Source organism: Pleurodeles waltl, chromosome 6 (assembly GCF_031143425.1).
Source record: "Pleurodeles waltl isolate 20211129_DDA chromosome 6, aPleWal1.hap1.20221129, whole genome shotgun sequence".
Lineage (NCBI taxonomy): Eukaryota > Metazoa > Chordata > Amphibia > Caudata > Salamandridae > Pleurodeles > Pleurodeles waltl.
This window is the reverse complement of record NC_090445.1, coordinates 582,266,917-582,286,869: the sequence shown is the minus strand read 5'-3', so window position 1 is coordinate 582,286,869 and position 19,953 is coordinate 582,266,917. Positions and strand designations below refer to the sequence as shown.

At 43.0% G+C, this 19,953-nt stretch overlaps 1 protein-coding gene across 1 annotated transcript in view; it reads left to right on the top strand.

The window, feature by feature from the left end:
- ZNF76 (zinc finger protein 76) overlaps window positions 1-19,953 on the top strand; it is a 161,310-nt gene that overhangs the window by 108,319 nt on the left and 33,038 nt on the right. Inside the window, exons 10-11 of the mRNA XM_069238803.1 lie at window positions 899-1,129; window positions 13,844-13,998. Of these exons, the coding sequence (XP_069094904.1) occupies window positions 899-1,129; window positions 13,844-13,998 (386 nt within the window). The remainder of the gene's footprint in view (window positions 1-898; window positions 1,130-13,843; window positions 13,999-19,953) is intronic.

Sequence of the window (19,953 nt, the reverse complement as noted above, 5' to 3'; positions counted from 1 at the left end):
CTGTCTTGCAAATGTGTATGAAACTCTGTCAGATGCCATTTGGGGAGCTACTGGACCACAGCCAGGGGTGCTGGAGAAATTTACCTCTACTGTCCGAGCGTCTGTCCTGCTATGGCTGTGCAAACTGGGCCACGTACAACCCTTTTAGTCAGCAGTAGTGATGGTGAGCAGTCACAGGCTTCTCAGGTAGGTTAATGTGGGGCTACCTAGGCTCAAGACTGAACACCACAACCAGCAGCATGATAAAATATTTCCCACCCCAGAGCTTCTTTATGGAAAAGACAAGACCTAATTGAGGGACATTCTGTTTCATACCCAATTTTACGCTCTGAGGAAGCGCAAAATCCAACTCCATGAAACACGGGGGTGAAGGATGGGACTGCACTCCCTTTTGTTCAGATATCAAGGGTCCTATATAAAGGGTACTCTTTTGTCTCTTTCTGATCTCTGTTGGTGTGTCAATTAATAGACTGCTGGACTGCTCACATCTCTTTATGCCTGTGTTGTGGATGCTCCAACCTGTAGATGGCAGGGTGTGAGGAGCTCCACTGTAGACTGAGGCTGATTCTGGAAGGGCGATTGCGAAGGTCACATGAAAGTGGAACTGATCCAGACTGGTTCTGAATGTGCAGACTGAGAATAAACACCCCCTGACCTCAGCTTGGTTCAAGTGTTGCGGGAGGGCATTGAACTATAGGTGACTACAAGAGTAATGCCTAACCTGTGTCAGAAATAGATAGTTGGAACTGAGTATTTTATACAAAAATAGAAATGGGGCTCCCGACTACAATAGGTGCATCCCCATTCATGCAAAACATTTTAAATTACTTTAAGCAGCACATGTAAATCGTTGGAATGTGTGAGGTAGCTCATGATAGTCTTTTTGTGCCATTTACAGGAGAAAAGCCATACCTGTGCACCATCCCTGGCTGTGGTAAGCGATTCACAGAATATTCTAGTCTGTACAAGCATCATGTTGTTCACACCCACTGCAAGCCCTACACCTGTAGCTACTGCGGCAAGACCTACCGACAGACGTCTACACTGGCCACGCACAAGCGCAGCACGCATGGGGAACTGGAGGCGACGGAGGAGAGCGAGCAGGCATTATTCGAGCAGCAAATGGAAGGTACTATGGTGCAAAGGCAGTGAAATCTGAGGAGCAAACGAGTGGGAATGTATGAGTGGTCTTCTTAGCTTTGAAAAGTGTCATGGTCTTTATTACGGATGGAAATACATTGTCTTTTGTGCTTAATGCGAGACACTCCCCTTTTACTTTTCCTCCATCTTGTTTCTGACCTTCTCTGAAGCCTCTCTTTTCTTCTCCAGCTCTTGTGCATCTGTTTAAATAGACAAACACTTTACTTCAGTACAGACCACACTGGTACTTGAATGCAGCCTAATAAATGCCCTTCATTGTGGTTAGTACATAACAATACAATTTTTTAAACATTATACCCCAGAAAGGACTCCCTATCCATGAGGCAAGATGCCCCTGAAAAGCATTGTTAATTCTAAGGTTGACCTCCCAATTTCTGTTCATGAGCCTTAGTTGTCTTTGTATTTGGTTTACTAGCACTTGGAGATAACGACCAAGCATGCCAGTCCGCTCTAAAGCAAAACAAAACAAAAGCGTATTTGAAGCTTTCTCTGGTGGCAGAACCTACATACTTTAATCTTGTCCCTAACCTACACTTTATTAAGTGAGTAAAGTTCAACTGTCCCAGGTAATCCATGGTCCTTTGGATGTGGTCATATTGACTAGGGCTATCTGTACGATAATGTGCCTGATACCATCATACTATGCCATATTAAACCAAGGAAACCCCATCAAAGTGCTGAGGAGTAGGGCTGGCAAAGGTGGTGTTCCCAAAGACAGTGGGTAATTTTTTCATCACTGATCCTGCTCGGACAGGTGATTTTATTTTTTCCTTTGAGGTTAAAGAAGAGGGAAAAATAGAACCTCTGCAGAAAAAAAACGTTTGAGTCATCTTTGAAGTGGGAGGCATTATAGTAACCACAAACCAAATCTCACAGAAGTTTGACTTAATATGTTAGCAAAAGGCTTTGCAGTCTAGGATAGTGAAAGGCTGGAATTGGTGCTGGGAAAGCTTCCTTTCTAAAATGCCAGACTATGTGTGCCATCGGTGTAGCAGCAGATTCTGGAAAACCTAATTCAGGATTATCAAGCATCAGAAGAAATGTAGTCCTTTTATGTCAATCTAATGTGGACTGAACCTGCATACCACCTTGTCTGCCTTATGGATAGTGGTTTAATCTATCTGCCCAGGATGCCCTGCCTGCCTACGTTTAAGTGCCCTGCAAGAAGCTGAGGTCTAGGCACTAGGGAAGTGTGGGTGAAAATACCAGAAGCATAGAAATATCTGCACAAGAAGCTCTTTAAAATTAAGATTGTGCTTGCTCAAATCCCTATACTTTGTTGTACCCAAGAGTGAGGCTGGCACCCACTGGGCCATTAATATCCTTACACTGGGCCATATAATGGCATTCCTGAAAAGTCATGCAAGTGTAGTAAAATCCAAAGTTGAAAACACTTCCTCAGCATTCAGATATCGTACTGCACAAGAATCCAAATGCTTTTGAAGATCTATTGGAAAAGAAAGGCAACATTTAAACAGTAGTCAATAAAAGGCAGAAGCTCTAGATTATCATCTCTCAAAGTACTTTTCCATCTCTTCTGTGCTTAGCCATTGTGAGTTACCACAACCCAGGTCCAAGCCATTAAATGTTTTTTCACCTTGGGATGTTGCACTGCCCACTAGGCTAGCCAATTCTGTAAAAAAAGAGAAAAATATCCAGTGTCTTTGTGTCCAGATTGGCTTTGAGAAGCAACTTTTGCCACCCGGAGCATTTTAGTTTTTTTCTAACCTTTTTACCACCACAAACTGATTGCCCATTGTAGCTCAGTAATTCCTGGTTGGAGATAGCCTACAGACCCCCTCAACTTTTGAAGTGTAAGCACCATTTATCCATCCAAGTTGGACGGTAACTTTGTTAACTGGGTAAATCCTTTACGTGACTGCATGCATTGATGTGCCGGTGTGAATTTCTAACCTGTTACTACTTAAGAATTATACCAACACAAACATTTTTGCTGTGAACGGTGGGAACCATTTATTTTATTTGAAGAAGCTTAATGCTGCTGCTCTAACTTTCCTCTAATGATTCTTTTTATTTTGTTTTGTTTTAAAATGATCTATGGTCCTACTGGGCCTCAGCCAGCACTTCCCTCATTTTTAATTTTAATTTTAAAGCCAGTGTTTATAAATGTTCACATTGGCACGTCAAGTTACAAAGTGTGACAGTGGTATTCTTGTATAACACCATGCCAATTCAAACATATTCAGAAACAAATTACAAGGTAACAAGTGCAACATTCCCAAATTGTCCCCGCTGGCCCCTCCCCCCACCCCAAATCAAGCTAATATTTATTATTCTGGTTTAGACTTCATTGCAAAAGCTGTCAAATGTGGCCATATATCTAAGGTCTGGCTGACTTAAACCCAGCAGGAACATATCAGGTGTGTGCAATAGCCGTAATCCCAAAACTGCAACAATATTTTTTCAGAATTGCTGTATACATGGGCACTCCTACCAAATATGAATCATTTAGCCTCTCTGCCCATATTGCTTCCAACACATAGAACTAGCAGTTAAGAACATTCTATCCACTTTAGTAGGATGCTGGTATCATTCATAGAGCAGCTTTTTGTGGATTTATTTTGTTTTCATGGAGAGTGTGCTTTTATTGATATTGCCCAATATTGTTTCCTGTTCTTTGTGGAGTTTCTCTGTCTAATTTGTTGTCCTGCTTATTTTGGAAAGCCCATTTAGAATTAGTTTTAGACTCTAATAATATTGTGTATATCTCTGAGTTAAGGCGGTTCTAGGGTGATCTGGTGAGAAGACTCTCAAAGAGTGTTTTTCTCTCTTCTAGCACGCAGTCTGAATTACGCATGCAGTAGCTAATGTCTGAGCTGGGCATAGTGTAGCCGTTCACTTTCTTCCAGCCTTGAATCCTGTTTACATTGTATACATTATTTGATTGACCAGTTATGGTACTTGTCTTTTATGATTAGACCCCCTACACCCAACACACACTCCATTTATCAAAGGGGTCTTGTGGAGCTGGGCCGAGGTGTGTGATGGCTGGAAGGAGGTAAACTGTCTTCTTCTAGTTAGGGTGTCCCAGATATTTAATTTTGTTCTAGTAGGAGTGTTCAAGTATTTTCTTTGCAGTATGTGTGTTCTTCATAGCCGATTTACATACCATATGACCTTGTCATCCTCACCCTCTTCTTGCATGTCTGTTGAATGATAATTTCCTCATTTGACCATTCTGTTGTTACTCTCAGTTGTGCTGCTATGTATTATATTCTGAAGCCTGGGATTTTGCCAACCTTCCTGGTGTTTACTCCTGTGTAGCAATATAATGGGTACTCTAGGTTGGGTGACCCTCTACAGAAATCTGTTAATTGCACTTTGTTGGACTGCAAAAAACCTTCTCCACTTGGAGTGGGGACACCCGATAGCAGTAGAGAACCCCATGAAGGACATTTTTAATTATATTGATTCGTCACACCCAAGATAGAAATTGAGGGATCCATCATGTTCAGGTTTCTGCTTAGTTTATTTATGCTGGAGGGATAATTCAGTCGGTACAGATCCTATATGTGTGGTGTGATCTATATATATATATATATATATATTTTTTTTTTATAACCCCAATACTTCTACATGCACTGTAGACCATCTAAGGGGGAATTTATTTTGCAGCATATCACCAAGCAATAAATCAGCATATCATAGGTGCCGACACCTCCTGATTCTCGCTAATGTTAAAATACTCTTCTATTCATTCAGTAATTCCATGTCTAATTACCGTTCACCTAATATAGAAGGGTAAAGTCTCCATCTCTTGTGGACCTCTTTCTATGGCCAATATCCAAAGGAATAGATATTGGGACATGATCTTAAATGGAGATTTGGCTGACATCTGATTTAATTATCAGTGGTACAAGTATAGTGCTGACCAGGAGGTATGCTATTCTTGATTATGTTCTATGGACATGAGAGAAACAAGTATATTATTGATCTATCATATATTGTTCATGCCATGTATATCATAGTCCCAAGGCGTGCAATGTGGTTTTAAGCTTTTTAGAAAAGGACCCCAGAGTTGCACAAGGTGAGTTAGATAGATAGGTTTAGAATTCTGCTCTTAGCCATGTTCAGATTTCCTAGGTGTACAATCTAATCTTTCCTCTAGCAAACTCTGGCAGTTGAGAGGAAATTTGTCAAGAATGTACCCTGACCTTCATTTGGGATGAGATCATTGGAGGGGGAGGGGGAGTGCATGGGTGGCGGTGGGGAGGGGGGGAACCAAGGGAGGGGTGGTTGGGGGGGTGGCGGGTTCGGGTCCCCTCATATCTGCTCATATAATTATATATCTGTCCTCCTTATCTATTATAATATCTTCTATATGATAATGGGTCTCTCTGGGGGTGAAGATAGCCTTTGTGTTTAGAGAGTGTTGAAGAATAAAGTGCCATTGTTGGGTTGCTCTTGTTTCGATAAGTGTGTCTCTTGGAGGCAAATTATTGGCTTTGGGTTTCTAATGAGCGATTTCCATGTTAAAATGTGTTAATTTGGACATTGAGGACTTTTACATTAAAAGACTTAAGTCCTTATTTAGATTTTGGCGGTCGCACCGCCAAGCCGCATGAGCGGCGGACCTGAGAAGACGACCAAGTCAACGGTCTTCTGCCCCCCCTATATTTAGATGTATTGCTCCTGAGCCGAAGACCGACATGACTGAGTGCTCCCCCTTGCCCGTCAGGCAGGCGGGTTCCCGCCAGCCATATTTAGATGTTACAGTTGGACAGGTGGTGTACTGTAAAAGACACACACACACACACACACACACACACACACTCTCTTTCTCTCTCTTTCTCTCTCTCTTTCTCTCTCCTTTACATGTGTCTCCACTGCATCACACACGACCTACATGCCGCAAACACACATACATCCATCACACAGCATACTTACACTAGTAACACTGCACCCACACACAACCAGCAAACCAATTATCTACACAACTACACATGGCACAACAGCGGCTGCCACACAACATACACCAGAGTTCTGCATGCAGCAACACAAAATATACAATAATATCCACGCCATGTGCAGGTGGCACACCTAGTGACACAACCACATCACCCACTTCACCTCCCTCCACCTTACCCAACAAGTCACATTGCACACACATAAACACGTACTGACTCGCACACACAACCCAAGCACAACATAACAGGTGTATGTCCCCTTGCAATGTGCAGACATCAGCACAGTTGACAAGTGTGAATGTACCGTCATTGTGGTGTCAGCATTCATTTGGCAAAGAACACGGACAATAATAATGACAGTTGTGTATGTGTTTGATATGTTTTGTGTACCAGCGTGTCCTCACCCTGTGGCCCACTCATGTGCCCGACATATGCTTGTCACAATATTTTTTTTTTTTATTACTGTGACATGCACATATCTGCAGTAGTCCTGTGCCTATGTGCAGTGACTCCCCAACTTACACAGCCAGTGTGGGTTGCCGACTTTCGTGTCCTGCAAACAGGGGTGGAGGGGCAGTGGGTGGAGGAGGGGTGAAGTGGGGGTGGAGGGATTGTGTTTTCTCTAGGGTCCCATGGCAGCAGTGGCAGAGGGTCCTGTCCAGTCATGTCTATCCAGAAACAGAAGTCGAATTAGAAGAAAAGGTGAGTTTTCACTTCCCCAACTCTCTCCCCTCCACTCTGCCAAGTCAGAAGTGGAGGTCAGACCGCCACTTTTTGCTAAGCAGTATGGCACGTCCAAATCTGCCCAGAGGTAAGTGTGGTGGAAGTCTTGCTGTCAGACACTCTTTCCTATGGCCCCGTGGTGGCAGATGTGATTCCTTGGTAGAGTCAGCGTGACTTGGGCGGGGTAAAGTCCATGGGACTGCCAATATCTAAATATGGCAGACGTACTGTCATGGCGGCAAGCGGGTTTTTCTGTTGGAAAACTGATGGCGGGATCATTACTGACGACATCTAAATCAGGCCCTTAATCACTGCCATTATAAAGCCTGGGTGGGTCTGTATTGTAATGGGTGTAAATAGGGTTACTGCTAATAAATGTAGAGGAATATTGTATGGCGTCTGCTAAAGGTTAAGCATTGCAAATCATCATGTTATGCTGACGTGTGTAGCGGGATCCTGTAACTTATTGTGCATTATTAAAACCAGACTGCGATCTCAATGTGGTTAGGTCCATTATGTCAACTATTACTGACAAATGGTGTCTTTCTGGGATAGAGATGGAAACGAGTTTCCGGTCCCCCACAAGGTGAAGTGTTGTATCAAATCCCACTTCGTTCGTATAGACACCTTGATAGAAGGTTGTGACTATCACCCAAGTGCCCCAATGCCACCTAGTCTTAACAGTTCCATCTTGCCTTAAAGGTTCTACTGTAAAGAGGGCTCTGTATCAGACCAACAAATGGGCACAGACCGCACAGTCCCTCTAGTTACATTGGCGTTCCATATCTGGGTGTATCGAGACCAAACCTCAAAATAATTGGGCTCCAATTTCTAGTCCCTTCTTTTTAATATTCACCCCAATGTTTCCTATAGAATGTGCCAAAAGGCTTTTTATTCAGGAAACGTTAGCTAGAGGACCAGTTATTTCACTGTTTTCTCACTTTTTTGTGTTTCTATGCATCATTGTGTTCAGATTTTGCTCCGCTATTGCTTCAGGGTGGATGAAGTAATTTGGCATGGACTCAACAGGGGGTGTGGCTCGAGCTGATGTATCCAGTAGGTTCAGTCCCAAGTATGTTGCAGCATCCTCAGTTTGTGAAGTGGTGCATTTTATTATCTTTCTCAAATACAGTTTAAAAAAATAAGCACCCACTTATACTTGATGTCATCAGTTTTAAGTGTATCCATGATAAACTGCAATAGATTTGTTTCTGTAACATATCTGAGGAAACATGGAGCACTTGTCAGGAAAACACTTGGAAGGGGGCATCTCTTCGTCTACATGTTGCTTTCATTATCTCTTCCTTACAGTGCAGTGATGGAGTTTAGCTAGCTTGTGCGCGGTGCTCTCTGTGGTCCATCTGTATGAACTCTATGCTCTTTGGTTTGGTTGCTTGCTTCTTGTAGGAAAGAGGTGAGCTTTCGTGCTACAAAAGTTTCCAACTTGGTTGCCTCTGCCCATTCCTGTAGGCCTCAAATACAAAGTTTCCCCATGGGAGAGCAATTTTTGAGTTCATATCACCTTGCTAATGCATTTTTTGAGGTTGTTGCCATTCTTTCAAGTTCATGTTCCATACCTCAACGTACTGATTTATGGTTCTCCATCTTAGCTTTTAAGTCCATCGCTCTGGTTTCCACAAACGAACAACTGTACTCAAGGCTTAAAGTTTAGCACTTTAGTTGTCTTTCAAGGCCTGCATATCTCTCTTGGACTTATTTTTTGGTTCTCTTTAAGTTATCATCTTATCATGGCTAGGCTATCCAACAGGTCTGCTTTCACAGAGCCATGTTTTATAAGGTTGTCCTTTGAAGGTGCTGGTATTCCAGTGAGATGTGAGTGGATTGAGTAGCTAGAAAGCTCAGCAGGCTTTTCTGAGAAGTCTGCTTCTGCCTTCTACCTTTACTATGAGCACATGTAGTGTAGAGTGCCCTGTTTGGTGACCTCACAAGGGACTCTGGCTTTTAGTTTTCCTTAATGTAATTTTAAACATTGTTTCCCTTTCTTCCCACAATCTGAGTTTTAACCAGGCAAGATTGTTCACACCCCACAGAGTGACAGTCAGGAATATGGCCTGTGCTACAATCCGCCCCTCCACTGCGGCCTTATCTCAATATGTTCTGTGGTCCTGGGCTCAGACAGATCATTAATGACTTCAACTAAGATTGGCTGGTCCTAGCACACCAATGGTGCTATTTTGTGGCTACACTGCGTGGTTGCAAGGTCCTCATCTCTCACATCGCTGTAGAGGGCAGGATGAGGCCTCCTGGAGGACTACCTCCTTTTGTCTGAGCCAGCTGCTGTTCAAATAAGGAGAGTGGAGGAAAGGTGTCCTCACCTCCCCACCCCAATGTTTGGCAGTCTCACCACCCTGGCGTTATTCCTTACACCATGGGTAGCATAAGTCCTACAATCCTGGTTGGTCTTATAGCAGGTTGATCAGTTGCCCACAGCCACCATGTCGGATTTCAGGCCACGGCTTTTTCTTCTGCAGAGATTGGTCTCTCTTCCTGGATCGCCAAACAGCTTACTAAGCTTGTGATCCCCACTGTAAGGTGCCTCACTATTCTCAGTTCAGTGGTTGCAGCTGAAGAGCGAATGAGACATGTGTCCACTCATGTCGCCATTGTGGCTCCTCCCCCTTCAATTATTTTTGAGCTTCTTATTCAATAAAGAGAGTGAGACTTGGATATTTTAAGCACATGGAGACACATTGTGGCTGTCCTTTTGGTTCCACAAACCAAATTTGTGCTGGACTGATCTGGATGCCCTAAGCTACCCCACCTGCCATCCTACAACATATGACCAGATGCATCTTGAAGGAGGAAAAGAGCACTTGTCTTAGAGACTCCCTGGAGCACTGAGAGGAGGTTCACAGATAAGTTCCCTCTCCACTGCATTGCAGAGGATGGCAAGTCATCCTCTGCAATGCAGTGAAACAAAACAAGGGTACGTTAAAGACTAGTGCCTTCACAGCCAAGTGAGGAGTGAACTCCCATCCTGCAACCACAAGCTGTGGCATATATAGTGAGGCGCACAAGCTGGTTGCTTGCATGTGTTCCAGTGTGTACTGATTGTGCGTGGAGGTGAGAACGCAGTCTTTACTATAGGAGCAGCGCTAATTCGAAGGGGAGGAGTACTCTGCTGCTGACCCCATGTGAACAGGCTCTAGTGATGCTGACCTCAGCTTGTTAAAGCCACTGTGAAATTTAGCAACTGGCTTCAGTGGCTGCAACACCGGCTATGGACAGGAGATGCGTTTGCTTCATTTGTGCCTAGGCGAGAATCCGGAGCCAATAATAGGGTAATGATGGGTGAAAATGGCAGCCATTAGGAGTTAGTCAAATACCTAATTGTCAGTTAAGTTTTCCAAGAATGAAAAGGAGTTCTAGAATTTACTGCAGCATACCCAGACAAGCGGCAGAAGCTGATGATCATTTAGATATTACCCACAATTACTTGCAGATAATAAAGCAGAAATTAGTATAATAAGGTCAATCTTCAAATCCTGCATTCAAGAACTCAAAGAAGACCTGCCCTCCCTGGCAAAACAGGTCCTGGATCCCACCCCACCGCCATCCCCAAAGCAGAACAGATGACTATCACCATAGCAAAAAGGGACGTTGATTTTTCTTTTTCTTCTCTTTTTTTTTTTTTTTTTTTTTGAGGTCATAAGATGTAGTTGTTTTGGTCCTTGACAGCCACTACCTTGCAAGGAAGAACAGAATTCAGGCAGGTTACTATATTCACTCACCGAAGATCACATCAGTGTGAGTGCTTTTTCTCAATAATCTTTCATTGGAAAAAGAATGTTTCTAGTGCCTGCTGAGGACACAATCAAGTGGAGATACTGTAGGTATAGATGTGGCAGTGAAAAGAAAACCTCTGTGGCAGTGATTAAGATCACGAATGAGGATGAAGCTTTCTTCGGAGGCAGTAACGGCTAAGGCAGACATGTTACAGCACCTTCAAGAAATCAGACTGATGAATATGCACCAATTCTTGAACAGCAGGAGTACCACTGTAGTCATATAAGATACTGTACCGCTACCATTTGATGTTCTAAGGTAGTTAGCGGGTGGCAGATGTCCATTATTACAGAGTGGTTAGTCTTGGGTTCACCTGCAGGGGCTGGAACCCACTTGGTTACTCTGCGTTCTTTTACTCAATTTGGAGAATGTTATGTTTGTAATGCTGGGGTTGTTTTCTGAAATAGTGAATGCGCCACCTGGCTAACGGGCATTGAAAGAAAGGACTTCAGTCCACTGCAGTACATAATGACACGCAGTCTTTTGCACTGCCATTCGCCTGTTAATGATTATAATTGTGAGTTTGAATGTAAAGGGTCTGCTACAGGTGTAACTTATCCAGGCCTTTTTCTGAGGTATTAAGAACACTCCCAATTTGAAACCTTTTATTGGAGAAGGGCAGTAAGTGTCATGGACAGCATGACACCTGCTACAAATAAACACAGGAAATCCAATGTCGATCCAGGAAACACATCTTTTGAAAAATTACAAATTCTGCCTCCGGTCGAGAGGTTTCCACAGCAGGTATTCTCCATGAGACCTTTCAAGTCAAGGGGTGGTGGCGCAGTTCTCATATCGAACTGGTTACACTGAACGATAGCTGACAAAGCGGGTAGAGATCCCTGACCTTTATTCTCATGCAGGGCTCAATGGTATTCATGATAGCTAACATGGATGCAGCCAAAATGAACACAAAGAAATGTCTAAAAGTATCCGTCACGGATGTTATTCTGGTAGCAAAGGAGGGCATAGTTATGGGGGAGATTTCAACGTGGTCATGGATGGGCTTTTGTTCAAATCCTTCTGATGGGCAGATCAGTCTGGGTCACTAACAGAGGACAATTTAAGCTAGGTAGAACGGACTGGACTCATGTACATATTATGATCTTAGCACACTGATCTTATTGCTTTCACTTTCCTCGGAGCTTACCAGATCTGTGCCAAACTAGTTAATCTTTTAGTATCCTGCGCTGTGCTGCCTAGGGCACTTGACACTGACATGTGCCCATTACCTCTGCCTGATAATGCCCCAATCTCATTGATATTTTCCTTTTCCAAGAAACCATGTCGATTGGAGGATAGCATTCTAATGGGCGAAGCAGTCAAGAAAGAAATGCACAATTGCATAGGTTAGTTCTTTGCCAAAAACAATATTTCTATGGTGTACTTGAATACTCTTTGGGATGCACTGAAAAGCTGGTAGGAAGAGATAGGCTTTCTTTTGGAATGAACAAGACAAATACAAAAAGAATCTCAACTAAGGAAACTAGAGGATATCCGCAAAAGGACAAGCTCCATTAAGATCTAGCATAAATGAACAGTGCTTAGAGTACAGGTGAGAGTGCTGGATACTGATAATGCAGAATGATATGCTAAAACTGCTTTTTTACAGTGGTGATAATAAGCCAGGGTTTTCCCTGGCCTGAAAACTGAGGCTAAAAGTTGTAACAGATTGGGTAGCTGCGTTACATGATACTGTTAGTCGGCCTAGGCAGGGGGCTGCGAATGATGAGCAGATTTCTTGCGCAGGTTACTCATGGTTTTAGCTACAGAATAGGAGAAACTGACTGAGCATCAATTCAGTCAATCAATCATTCAGGGAATTTGTATAGCGCTGTTAATCACCCGTGAGGGTCTCAAAGCGCTGGGGGAAGGAAGAAGGGGAAGGGGGGAGAGGATCAGTCGAAAAGCCAGGTATTGAGGTCCTTCCTGAACTGAGACAGGGTGGGAGAATGCCTGAGGTGGATGGGGAGGGTGTTCCACGTCTTGGAGGCGATGTGAGAGAAGGATCTTCCTCTGGCTGTGGTTTTCCGGATGCTGGGACCTTGGCGAGGGCCTGGTGGGCGGAGCGGAGTTGTCTGGTGGGAGTGTAGAAGGGGAGTCTGTGGTTGAGGTGGGCTGGTCCGGTGTCATTTAGGGCTTTGTAGGCGTGGGTCAGGAGCGTGAAGGTGATTCTCTTGTAGATAGGCAACCAGTGTAGGTCTCTTAGGAGGGTGGAGGTGTGGCTGTATGGTGGGGTGTTCTTGTTGAGCTGGGCGGACGTGTTTTGGATGCGTTGTAGTCTTCTCCCTTTCTTGGCGGTGGTTCCGGCGTAGAGAGCATTGCCGTAGTCGAGTCAACTGCTGACAAGGGCCTGGGTGACTGTCCTGGTTTCGGTGGGGATCCATTTGTAGATCTTTTGTAGCATGCGCAGGGTGTGGAAGCAGCCCGATGACCGTGCTCACCTGTCGGTCCATTGAGAGCGATGAGTCTGAGATGACGCCGAGGTTGCGGGCATGGTCGGTGGGTGTGGGGCTGTTTCAGAGTGCAGAGGGCCACCAGGAGTCGTTCCAGGCGAAGGGTGTGGAGCCGAGGATGAGGACTTCTGTTTTGTCCGAGTTCATTTTGAGGCAACTATCTTTCATCAAGGCGGCGACTGCCTTCATTCCTTTGTGGAAATTGTGTTTGGTGGTGATTGGGTTGTTGGTGAGGGAGACTATCAGTTGGGTGTCGTCGGCATAGGAGACGATGTTAGATGCGTGGCTTCTTACAATGGCGGCTAGTGGGGTCATGTAGAGATTGAAGAGGATGGTACTCAGCGAGGATCCTTGTATGTTGCACGGAGGTCATTAAATAGCTGGAAGAAAAAAGGCTTATTTTATGTATTTTACTGAAATTTGGTAACTTCAAATCTTACTCTCCCTACAGAGTTTCTAAGCTTACCTGGTAGATACACCAGCATGAAACTGTTGAAAATTACAAATAGGGGTTGGCTGAATCACATCACTTTGTCTTTGTCCCTCTCTTGCAAGAGTGTGACTCTCCCTCTCTTACAAGAGTGAAGCTCCTTGGAGAGTCTCTTTATGGCATGCGACAGCCCAACCCTTAAACCGTGCATACATGAAAATGTAGAGTGGTGTGCTAGAAGTGTTCTGAAACGACGGAATGAAAGATGTGGCGTTGCAGAACTTTATGGTTAAGTATGTGATAATTAATCTACTTTTGTGTTTCTTGCATGTTTTCAGCTGAAGGGAACCTCTCCTCACCATTCAAAGGCCAGAGAATTGCTTTCCTGTCTGAAGCTGGGTCAGAAAATGGCTTTCCTGGGCATGTTACCATGGTGACGCAGGATGGAATGGAGCCCCAGGTTGCCTTTGTCACCCAGGATGGATCCCAGCAGGTACTTATGGTGTGGGAGAAGTTGCCATTCTTTAGGTGACCCCCTACACCTCCTCAGTATTGCCTGCTGACCAAGAAATCTTTTGTGGGACCAATATATATTAAGATCCTTGTTTCAGATCATGACCAGCTCATCTAAACGGTGGCACAATTCTTGTGTGGTCTTGGTCAGCCTCCTCAACCTGAAGTAGGTCAAACTGGGAATAAAAGGGATTTAAGAATCAACAAGGCTCCTTGTTAAATTTCTGTAATTAGGTTGAGTGCATTACTACATTTCTTACAAGAAGCCCCACTGAGAATAGACTTAATACAGGGAGCGTTGGTAGCAGACAGACATTATACATTTTATTTATTTATATATTTTGGGCACAATGTTCAGCACATTTTTGTGACCTATGAAACATGACACAGATCGAGTATTCACCCCCTTTCTAGCCAAAAAGATTGATTCACTAATAATGTGCATTTATTAGGAAAATTTATTTTTATTATTGATTGTCCACCATATTTCAAGTGCCCCTGTTTCTAGGCACAGTTCGGAAATTCCAGTTTAGAAATTCAATACATTTTAACTTGGATTTCATGAAAAAGGTAGCATCCTACCAAGAAGTAGCAATATCCTACCAAAATGTTAATGACATCCTTTCAGGACTGTTTCACATAGGCCTTATTCTGTTCTAAACCCCAAGTTTGCTACAAGAATCATTTCTTGTTGGGACAAAAGGCATTGTCCCCCTACCCTCACTTAAGAATTCCCCCTTAGAATCCACCTACTTTTTACGATGTTCAGTATTTACTTACTGTTTTTAAGAGGAAATAGATTCCCATGCAAAAGAATGACGCAGCCTCCATGTGTTACATCCGAAGTCTGGGAAGGGGGCTGGAGTGGAGAGGGAAGCCCTAAGTAAGATGTTTTCACAAGTTCATACATCTCTTCCACCTGGAGATTTAACTGTGGTACTCTTCATACTCTTTGATTCTCATGCTCAAATAATGGTAGTACCTAAGAGCGCTCTCCTAAGAGCTTTTCTGTAAGAGGACCATCCTTATGAAATTTCCTTTCACGTGAAGACTTGGTAAGAGTGTATATTTCTGCCAACTAGCTGTTTAATGGCTACTATAAGAACAATGATGGTGTTGCAAAAACATCATCCTTTCTTCCCTGAAATGGGTTTGTGATTTCACTGTGCACAGAAGTTTGCCAGTTTATTGTTTTCAAACAGTGAAGACTGACTAAGCAGACGGTACATGTGGTTTAAGCACAACTGTAAAACAAAATGCAACACATTCTGTTTTCCAGTAATGCAGACATTTGAACTGACACATGCGCTAGTGATGTAGTAAACCATGTAAAGAAACTTGTCGAGACAAGAACAACAAGACATGATCTTGACACATAAGTATACTGTCTCACAGTCATTCCTCAGACATTGCAGCATGTCCTCTCTGCAATATTAGGCAAGTAAACAGCATTCTTGTAAAAGAATGTATATTCTTAGCATCATAACTGCCTTCTACTTTATATTTCACTGCACTGTCTCCGAAGGTGTACCATTCTCTATATTGTCAGAAGGCCAGCTTAACTTGGATTGAAGGCCAGTTTTGGAGCATTTTACTATATTTACTTTGTTCCATCCACTAACTCTACCCTACTCCTCACACAGCACCCCCAACCTCCCTTTTGGCCACACCCACCCTCTTATATTTTTTTTTACTTTACTCCCAACACCTGGTATGGCCAGTGTTTAAATCCCCATTTTGACATCCTTGCCTCAAACAAAAGCCCCATGTCCCCTTATTTTGCTCTTCCAATTGTCCATAGCCCAGTACTTACCTTGTGTGCTCCCAGTACATCCCGTATCATTACCACGTGTGTGGCTACCTCCGGTTTACAGCAACCCATCGAAGTTGGAAAGGGTTTAAAACATAACACTGTTCCCTTGACTGTATCAAATCAGCACAACTACACTTTTCATCAACCTACTGGTCAGAGATTGCTATAAAGACATTCTTCGATGTTTGAAGGCGTGATGCACCAAAAATCCACACATGGCCTAATTGACTATTGTTATTAATCGTGACCAGCACAGAAAACCCTTTCCATTAGCACTCTTCTGTGGAATAACCTATGGTATTTACCACATGCATACACAGTAAGAGCTGGATATTTCTTTAAAGAACACTACGACAAAGAATAGTCTACCTCCACTCTCTGAAACCAACTGGCTTCCTGTCACGTATTGACTGTGTCTTTGCTTTTGCGCCGTAAAGTGCTCTGCTGCCGTTTGGCTGGGCTCACACTTTACAAATACTACATAGATACACAGTTGTGTTAATTATAAACCTATATCCATGTGCCTCACTCCTGATAACACTCTTACATATTCCACTCCTGCTGAGAACCAAATGAATCCACACTGATTCTGATTACAAGGCATACTTCTTGTTCTACAATTCCGAGATTTGCAAACTGATCTATAAAACCACCTCATTCTAGATAAGCAGTATCCTCTAATATTCTAATGTTGATAACCTCAAATGGCTGTGCTAATTAACCTCAGTCTATTCAAGCAGATACTGCACATCTGTAACTTTTCAGACCCAAGTAAAGCTGTACCCCATTGCCTCATGCCAGAGGGGAGGCATTCCCTGTGATCGAGTGCAGGAATCCGTACACGTCCGTCCCACCCAGTAGCACTCCTAAGTTGAGAACTGCTTAGATCCGAAGGCAGTTCTACCATTACATTGGTTTACTTGGAAATGCAGCTCCCGCTGATATTTCAGACACTACTAAGAACAGAAGAAGGCCCTGTTTACATCTTGGCTCTCCATCTTGCCGGGCCTTTGCCTAGGAACAGCTATCTGAGGCCACACTGGGCGTTGAGGGTGCACTTCAGCTTAAGGATTTTGGGGGATTTGGCAGGACATTTTTTGGGGGCTATGTTCTGAGCAGCTTTGAACTTTATCACCCATTTCCCACTATTTGAAATCCGCATGATGTCAAACAATAATATGATTTTAGAAACAGGATCACATAAAACAGTTGAACTTTGCCTTTGCCAGTGCCTGAAAAATCCCTAAGATAACACTGGGTAGCGCAAGAGGTAAAGGTAGGCAGATGGATGTTATGATATAGAAACAGAAGACACCAAGGTCAAATAGAAAGAATATTCACCTTCTAAGGGGGGCCCTTGAAACGTTGGGGAACCTTGGCAGTTACCCACTTTGCCCTGCCTTAAAATTGTCTACTGAGATGAGATCCTTGCTTAGCTCTGCCAAGGCCCTGGTCCAAGGCCTTTTCAGTATTGGAATGCTTTACACCACCTTACCGTACACACATGCTTACATATATTGCTCTTACCATCATCACAGCAGTGATATACTGCATTTCAGAACATCACAGAGGAAACTGTATGCTGATAATTCTTGCCCACTGACCTTTGGAACTAATGATTTTAAATAAGTAACCTAGGATATCAATAAATGTGCTCTCCATATTTTGGTCTGTATGTAAACTTTTAGAATTTATAAAATGGTATTTGGTTAATAGCACAGATTTGGAATCATTAAAATAATTTCAGTTTGTGGTATACTGCACACGAGTATTCACATATATTTGAAACTGTCCCTCTTTTTTTGTATCTCACTTTATCACCAATGTTAAACCTTTATTATGTATGGTTTCTCAGTATTGGCAAATGAGGAAACTGAAGGAAAGAGAGAAGTGATAACACCAGTGTCATCCAAAGTTTTCAAGTGAATGATGGGGGGGGTGTCGTAGAGTGAACACAACATCTTTTGGCAAAGGAGGAGAAACCAACTCTCTGGCGCAGTAATTTTAAAGACTGTTTGTTGTTTTCTGGAGCTATCAGTTGGATAGTTGATGTGTAGGATAATGAATCTGGAAGGCACAATCTGTGGCACTTTGAAATAATTGTGACAAAAAGTAAGTGTCCCTCAGAGTTAAGGTACAATGGTGCATTCATGCAATATTAGCCGGTTAATATTACTTTCCAGTAGAATATTTTTTTTCCTTGAAAGTACCGTCTTTAGCATATTAATTTGACTTGTCAATTGTTGTTGGACTTTAAAGTACAATTTATTGTAGACACTATTCCTTTGATCCCACAATGTCAGATGAGCAGTTATTCCCCTTGGGTGCAGTCATGTTCTTGCTCTACACAGTATAGCGCAGGATTTTCCAGCATGTAGCTCGTGAGCTACTGGTAGCTCTCCTGCTACCTGAAAGTAGGTCTCCTGTGTGCATCCCAGCCTACTAAATTAGAAGCATTTGCTTTGTTGAATTGGTATATTTAGACAAAAAAATGAAAATGTGTATGCAAGATGAAAATGTGTGCATTATCAGAACCCATAATATTCAAAATATATTGAAAGCTGATATTGGAGTCATATATCGTGCAGTATTGGGACACTTCTTACTAATATTACGTTGGTGCTGGGGGCATTGTAGCTGTGGGTGTTAAGTATCACCCTTATAGAGGCATTACAAATTATTAAAGCATGCTTTACATTACTGTTGGCAATGCTGCACTGATGTTGATCACAGCTAATAATCTTGCATACAGTCGCCACTAATTGTCTGATGTTTACAACACAATAATATTAGTAGCTTGGAATGTGTTTTATGGAACATTAGTGGCTCTTGCTAGCAAAAAGGATGGAGATTCCTGGATTAGGGTTTCAGTGGTCTGTATTCAGTGCTCTCAATACTGATATGCAGTTTTTTTTTTATTCTTGTTACACATGTTCTTGTTTTCTATTTACTTTCTACAACATTGAGTCAGGAAAATGTTAAGGTCCCTATCTCGCTTCCTGTTTTTTTTATACCCTCTATAGCTCATTATATCCACCTCTCCATATCTTTCTTCCTCTTTTTTTTTTTTTTTTAGCTTTATCTCCAAGCCCCAAATGAAAAAGCATGTGATCTTCTTTCTGAAAGTCTGATACAAGAAGATCAAGGGACAAAAGCTGCCACCATGTCTGCATCTTTTTATATGCACAATATGTGTAACTGTGAATGCACATAACTTAGTAGTACTCATTATACAGACATTTGAAGGATGTTATGTTATGCAGATTTGTAGAGCACACTATCAACAAGTATGCTAGGATGCCAATGAGGGTATCCTGGAGCTGAGCTGGTGTGAGTTTAGCAAGCCCTATGACCTTCTTGAAAATCCAGGTCTACAGCTTATTGCAGAATTCAAGAAGTGAGGAGGAGGCTGTTATGTGTAGCAGCAGGTCGTTCCACACTTTAGGAGTGATGTAGGAGAAGGCTTGACTGGTGGATCTGGTTTTCCATTTTGTGTGGATGTTCGCAAATAAAAGTCCCAATGAGCGGAGGTGTCTGGAAGGCTTGTGAAAGCAGATGAGATTGAGGTATGCTGGGCCTGTGGTATGTGGTGCCTTAAAAGTTGTGGGTGGGGAATTTCAGTTGTGCTTGTTTGTATATGGGGAACCTGTGAAGCTCCTCCAGCTATGGTTGTGATGGGAGTGAGGCATGGAAGGTTAACAGTGATTCTGTCTGTTAAGGTCTGAATGGTTTACAGCCTTTGTGCAAGTTTTTTTTTGTAGTCCACCTGGCCTGTGAAAAGGGCGTGCATAATGGTTTTCTGAGTGCTGATTGGCAGCCATGTGAAAATGTTCCTCAGCATCTTCAGAGTATGGAAGCATGAGGCGGTGATGGTGTTGACTTAAGCGGTCATGTCGAGTTTGCTGTTGATGACAATCCCGAGGTTCTTGTGGTGGAGGGTGGATGGTGGGGGCTGGGTGTCGGTCCTAGGTCTGTGGGCCACAAGTGGAGTCCAGGGTGAAGTTATGTTCTTCAAGATGATGATTTCAGTCTGATCAGTGTTCAGCTTCAGACAGTTGGTCTTCATCAAGTGGACGATTTCACTCATGCAGGCATTGAACATAGTATAGGTACTGCGCATTT